Source organism: Stylophora pistillata, chromosome 4 (assembly GCF_964205215.1).
Source record: "Stylophora pistillata chromosome 4, jaStyPist1.2, whole genome shotgun sequence".
Lineage (NCBI taxonomy): Eukaryota > Metazoa > Cnidaria > Anthozoa > Scleractinia > Pocilloporidae > Stylophora > Stylophora pistillata.
Window position 1 is genome coordinate 752501 of NC_142522.1, and position 5850 is coordinate 758350.

Here is a 5850-nt window from a genome sequence, read left to right on the forward strand (position 1 = left end):
AAGCATCATTGTCTTATTAATATCGCTTTCAATTAAGAGAAGTCAGTATGCCTATTCATGCCTCAGTGTACCTCAGACTTTTACATTGCTGCAGAACCGGTTATCCGTCACTTGATAATCATAAGAAAGAGTGGCGAACAAATGCGAAGAATAATCGTAAATTTGTATCTCCATCAGAAACTCATACCGAGTAAGCTTCTTCTTCCTCGATGACTTCGAAATCAAGTTGTCCATAGTAGATCTTAAGCTTCAGAAAGTGGTCACTGCAATTAGAAAATCAAGACTCAGCGAGCAAAGTTTCGCCTGCTGGCTGTACTGAAGCTTACACTTAATTTATTTGTTTCCAGGCCTTTGGTGTCGATCTCTCTTCGTCCAGTATTAGTCTTAAAAAACGTGAAAACAATCTCGATTATTATCTAAAGACGAGGAAAATGTATTTACCTTGTCTCGCCTGAGTGATTATGATGATTTTCTTCGTTTATTTTTGTGATAAGAGTATCCTACATGTGAAAGAAAACATATCAGTGACAAAAATATCTGATGATGTATGAAGTAAATCAATGTTGACAAGTTGCAGCGCTGCGAGAAACTAGTTAAAAATCCAACTCTACTCACGCGATATTGTTTTGACGGCCATTTTGCAAGGGATACTGTTGTCTTAAATATGGTTTCCCTGGAAACGAATGAAGTCAACGAGTAAGGCTAGTTTGCATCGACAACATAAGCATAAGTACCGAAGCCATACAACATTACCTGCATCTTTCTTGGCATCTGGAACAATTTCCATCGTCAAAGCTCTTGTAAACCTTGTTAACACATTTGACTGCAAAGTTAAATCCCATGCTGAGGTGAGTACGAAATACGCAGCTCGCGATGTGTTGTTGAGTTTCGCCTTGGGTTTTAAGTTATTCGTTGTTCAAGTGTACATTGACAAAAATCAGTGAATGATACCTAAGGGATACAGCTTACCAATGTCTGTGTTTTCCACGTTACAAACAGGAATGTTACTGTATTTCAGCTCATAGATAACACAGCCACAGTTAGACTTCATCGCTTGGACCAGGCAAGATATCTTGCAGGCCTGAAAACAGAATACGGGTTTTCTTGAGATATCATTGCAACATCATTTTATAAAACCTTTCCAGATTAACGAGCGTAAAAAAGTTCGATAAAAACGAACTTAATTGCGGATTCTGGTTCTAGTGTATTTTTCAATGTTGTAAATCCAATAAGATTTGAAACTAATCGCTTAAGATAAACAAGGAACTCACTGTGGTGGAATAAGTCACATTGTATCGTCCAAATATGCTTTCCTGGAATCGATCGTTTCTGCTCTCACAGCTGCTGTTACGGAACGGATCGAGTCTTTTAATTATCACCTAGAAAAAAAAGTGCCGGAGTTGCAGTATTCTACGGCATATCGACCAATAACCTCTCTGTGCCCGTAAAATTACTGGAAGCTGATTAGTTTGTACAAACATGTCCTAAGCTAAGCTTTCATTTTACTGCATTTAAGATAGAGTGCATGTCCATGATAAAGTGGAAAATGTACTAATGTAGTCTTGGTCGTTGAATAATAAAAGCCGACAGTGAATTAGTTAGCCCTTGGGAATAGAAAATACACATAATCAAGATAGGTACGTTGATTTCCTATTTGAAATATTGCTATCCTGGCAGCCACGTTCTTGACTGCGCTTGTTGCGAAAAAGAAATCATAGTTCAGTATCTGACCTTGCGGAGCTGAATGGCGGTGGAATATCCAGGAGCCACACTTATTCCTTGCTCACGTGGAAATGGCATTTCCTCCTGACCTCCAAGGAAAACTCGGACACCAGCCTCTTGGGAAAGTTGACTAATATACTCATCTTGTTCAATGTTTATCTCCAGGGTCAAACCTGACAGAGAATATATCTGATGTAAGTCATTCATTCGTCATCAATCCTGCTACCCTCTGCTCGACATCTTCTTTTATCAATGATCTGAACTTTCTTTGGAAAAATTTCTAATTCAGTTGAGGTAAAGTTCTACGCATGCATCAAAAAGCAAGAAAGTAAGGAATATTTTAGTACTGACCTAATCCAGTCTGCGCTGATGTCATCAAAGGTGTATATGTCCCATTCTTGTCCACTCCTTTGTTGAAGGAATAACAGTTCCCATAACGTGTGTGCCAGAACTGGGTCCAGTATTTGCGCATGTCCGCATGTCTGTCCCTTAAACCGGAAACACATGTTACGAAAATTATATAATCAAGGTTTCATAACTTGTGGTGCCCAGTTCTATCAATTCTACGAATGGAATACAATTATGATGTCCATAATTGCTGGGTATTCTGAAAGAGGTGGACATGGTTTTCAAGTGGACATAAACATGGTTAGCGTCTATTGTGCATTAACTATTTAGTGCAAAACAATTTAGTATTTGTTGTATTCACCTAGGAATCAGATTAAAACCGTCATCAAAATTGTGTTGTGAGGATTATTTTTGTTTCGACATTTATTTTTATTGATACAGGTAGGAGGCCCTCATTCAACTTACAGACATTCACGTCTATGAAACTTGCAGTTGAGTATCATGTCTTCTATTTGATGGCCATATTTCATAAGCTTCTCTTCGGGTCTATCAGCCAGCTTTTGCAGAACACTTTGAATTATTGTCTCTTCCTCCGAAAGTTCAGAAAAATGCACCACCGTTTGTCCTTCACTGGAATCAAAGGATGCATTGTTTGCAGCCTTTGAGGAATTTCTTTTGATGGATCCTTTAAAAATGGCGTACATACGGTTGCTTTCAGTATGGAAATGGACCTTATTTACCTGACGTGTGGCATATAATAGATATCATGTATAACATATTGGATTAATCTGATGAAACCTGAGTCTTTAAAATTCACTTACGGAATGTAAAGTTAAAAAACCAAAGTAATAAGCCACCATCAAGCCTAACAAGAGAGATGACTGAGGAAAGTAGGAAAGATAAACTGAAATTTAGAAAATGAAGGACATCATTTGAACGTGCAGTTGAGACTTACGTCCATCTAGAATCTGAGGGAACTCTGTTACAATGTCCACTGGAATATGTGATCGACGAATCATGTTTAAATTGCAAACCGTGACTTGGGGAAACGTGAGTTTCTGAGGAAAAAGAAAAAAATACCGCCTATGATGTGTTATTTAATGTATAGGGTGTTCAGTTCTACATCTATCAAAATTTATTTTTCCTCAGTTAGAATATATAATGGTACAAATGCAAATAATAACAGCCCGAACTGATCATTAGCCCCCCTCCCCCCCCTTCAATCGTTGTTCATGGGCAGCCTGGGAAGGTGTGGGCCGGGAGCGAGAGACTTACATTCTTGGTGAGTGCCTCAAAGCAGCGTTTGACCGAGCAGGGAGAGTCGAAGGACTCAGGCTAAAGTATTGGTATATCTACTATGGCAGTTTGTTTCACGCACAAACATTGATTGGTAGGACATATTTTTCTAATAGAGTTGTAAAGAATGTTTTGGATAAGGTCTCTAAAGTTAGCAAGTAGGACTAAGTAAAGATAAGAAAGTTACAGTTAATTTTATTAAATGAGATAAGACTTAATAGGACAAAGATATAGAGTTACAAAATTGAGTCTGAGTTCTTATATAACAACTTCTGCCTCCATGAAAACAGAAATTATCTTATCTATGTATAAACTTGACATGTTTTACCTCCTCGTGTCCAATGCTCACTCTAACTTTAAGAGGCCTTGACATATATTGTTTTGTTATACCGTACAGCTGCTGAGAAAAAGCTGCGACTGCGGCTGCACAAACCAAAATCCAGAACCACCTTAACGGTCGGGAATCTGCGCTGGCCACCCGTCCATAGCCGTGTGCAGTTGTGTCACCAAAACACGCTAGAAGTTTTGCTTTTATCTTAATCCGTAAGGTATTTTTTTGACTCGGTTTGATCGAAAGTGAGGACATTTCTTTTGTTTGGTTTTTATATCATCTCATCTAGTTTTATATCTGTAACGATGAGAAAAATCAATAGGACTATTAAAAAAAGGAAACAATCTGAGCAAAATTAAATGACTGATTGAATTCTTTAGAAAATGTAAAGCATAATTCCATTAAACACGAAAAAAATTCCAGATCGATTGGTAGAAAGGGATTAAGCTTTCATATTTTAAAAGCACACACGTTAAACACGCTCACGCTGAACGATTTTTTCCCCTCTCTCTCGTTCGGTGTGGATGAGATAGAGTGTCTCACTAAAACTATAATTAAAATCTCTAACGGCGAATTTAATTTGATTGGTTATCCGCTTAACATGAAAAATGTTTGTATCGTTCTTTGAACGGATTAGTGATTGGTGTCTAACCAAGAATAACGTTCACTTACCAAAATTGCGCTGTTTCAGTTGCCTTGACGCTGTTACTTTTTTTTTTTATCATTCTCAGAGGTGAAAAATGTGTAATATGCCAGTCTTTCAAAAACATTTTGGCAGCGTGTGTGCAGCTGTCTTTTAGACTTGTTTTGTTAATACGCTCTTCAAAATATCCAATAGCTACTGTTAGTTGAATATCAATGTGAACTGTGCAAGTCAACGAGTTGAAAGCGCAAACAAATATTCAAAAAGTGGTAACTCTAAAAGATAGAAAATGGCAGAGTAGATCCTGATTCGTTATGGATATATAAGCCATTTTTAACGATGAAGTCAGTTATTCCACAACGTCGGGCATATAAACATTTAATTTAGTTAGTAGTTTTCATTTGTTATCAGAGTAGAACTAATGCGGTTGATAATAAAGCGATACAACTCATAATATTTTCTCATTTCTTTTTAGAAGATAGGAGTTATCCTAAACTGAAACCGTTCTCATTAATTGTCCAAGAATGACCTGGTTGATAAATTTTTGGAAGCAGTTATGTACTCAAGTTATATCAAAAAAAAAATCAATGCCCTTGTACGACGAATCTGTGCGTCTGGACCATAATAGAACGTTAGTACTTATCGCTGTCAGTGAGTCACCTCCGGTAATCTACAAATATGGGCGTTTGAACAAATTTTTTTGTTTATCTGCGGAAGCTATTAATAAACAACATCATCGTTTTCAGCTTAGCTTGGTAAAATTATTAAGTAAATCAATAATCTTAAAATGTTCTTATCAATCAGAATTATTTTAAGAATTTACTGCAAACTTACCGTTGACGGCTAAGATTCTGTTCCATCCAAAATCAATTGAAGTGGAATGTTGTCGAGACGGGAGGGATGGAGATTAATAATTCACATCTGTAAATTTTCAGGTAAATGTATTTGCGTGGATTATCAGTTTTGTTGTGGCTGTATTTAGTGATTCGTAATCAGTTTTGATTCCTGCTGTGCTTAAATAGACCCACAGATTTGAAGGGTTCTCAAGTCTTATTTATTGATTCATCTGTAACTTACAACATTAATTTACAAATTTTATAATTCTTTTGGAATTTGAAAGACATAGTCCTGTCTCACCGATTCACGTTAGCAGTCTGTATTCATCATTATATCAAGTTTTTGTCGTCAAAGTCAGGAAATTTCAGAATCGATATTTTTCTGCGGTATGTCACATGATTTACGGATGTTTTGTAGTTTCTTGTTTGCAGCTTATATCGACATCCCGTGGACCACCTCTATTTACTACTGCGGAGAATTTGCGAAGATATTTTATATGCGCGCATATGAGCACATGCAGATGAATATATGCGCGTTCTAAGTATTAAAGTATTATTAAAATTAAAAAAGTTATTTTATGTTGGATGTTACTAAAATTGGTAACGGGGAACGGGGAACGGGGAACGGGTGTACAGCGGTAACGCACCTGAGAATTCAAAATGGCGGAGTAAAG

The 5850-nt window shown here is 37.0% G+C and overlaps 1 protein-coding gene across 1 annotated transcript in view; it reads right to left on the reverse strand.

Moving 5' to 3' along the window:
• LOC111345823 (acid-sensing ion channel 1C) overlaps positions 1-5397 on the reverse strand; it is a 16557-nt gene extending 11160 nt beyond the window's left edge. The window contains exons 1-12 of the mRNA XM_022953142.2: positions 5175-5397; positions 3695-3994; positions 3026-3128; positions 2536-2755; positions 2074-2210; positions 1732-1895; positions 1272-1379; positions 970-1081; positions 754-823; positions 616-673; positions 442-500; positions 188-263 (exon numbers count right to left, since the gene is read on the reverse strand). Of these exons, the coding sequence (XP_022808877.1) occupies positions 188-263; positions 442-500; positions 616-673; positions 754-823; positions 970-1081; positions 1272-1379; positions 1732-1895; positions 2074-2210; positions 2536-2755; positions 3026-3128; positions 3695-3952 (1365 nt within the window). The 5' untranslated portion in view covers positions 3953-3994; positions 5175-5397. The remainder of the gene's footprint in view (positions 1-187; positions 264-441; positions 501-615; positions 674-753; positions 824-969; positions 1082-1271; positions 1380-1731; positions 1896-2073; positions 2211-2535; positions 2756-3025; positions 3129-3694; positions 3995-5174) is intronic.
• Positions 5398-5850: the final 453 nt, after the last annotated feature.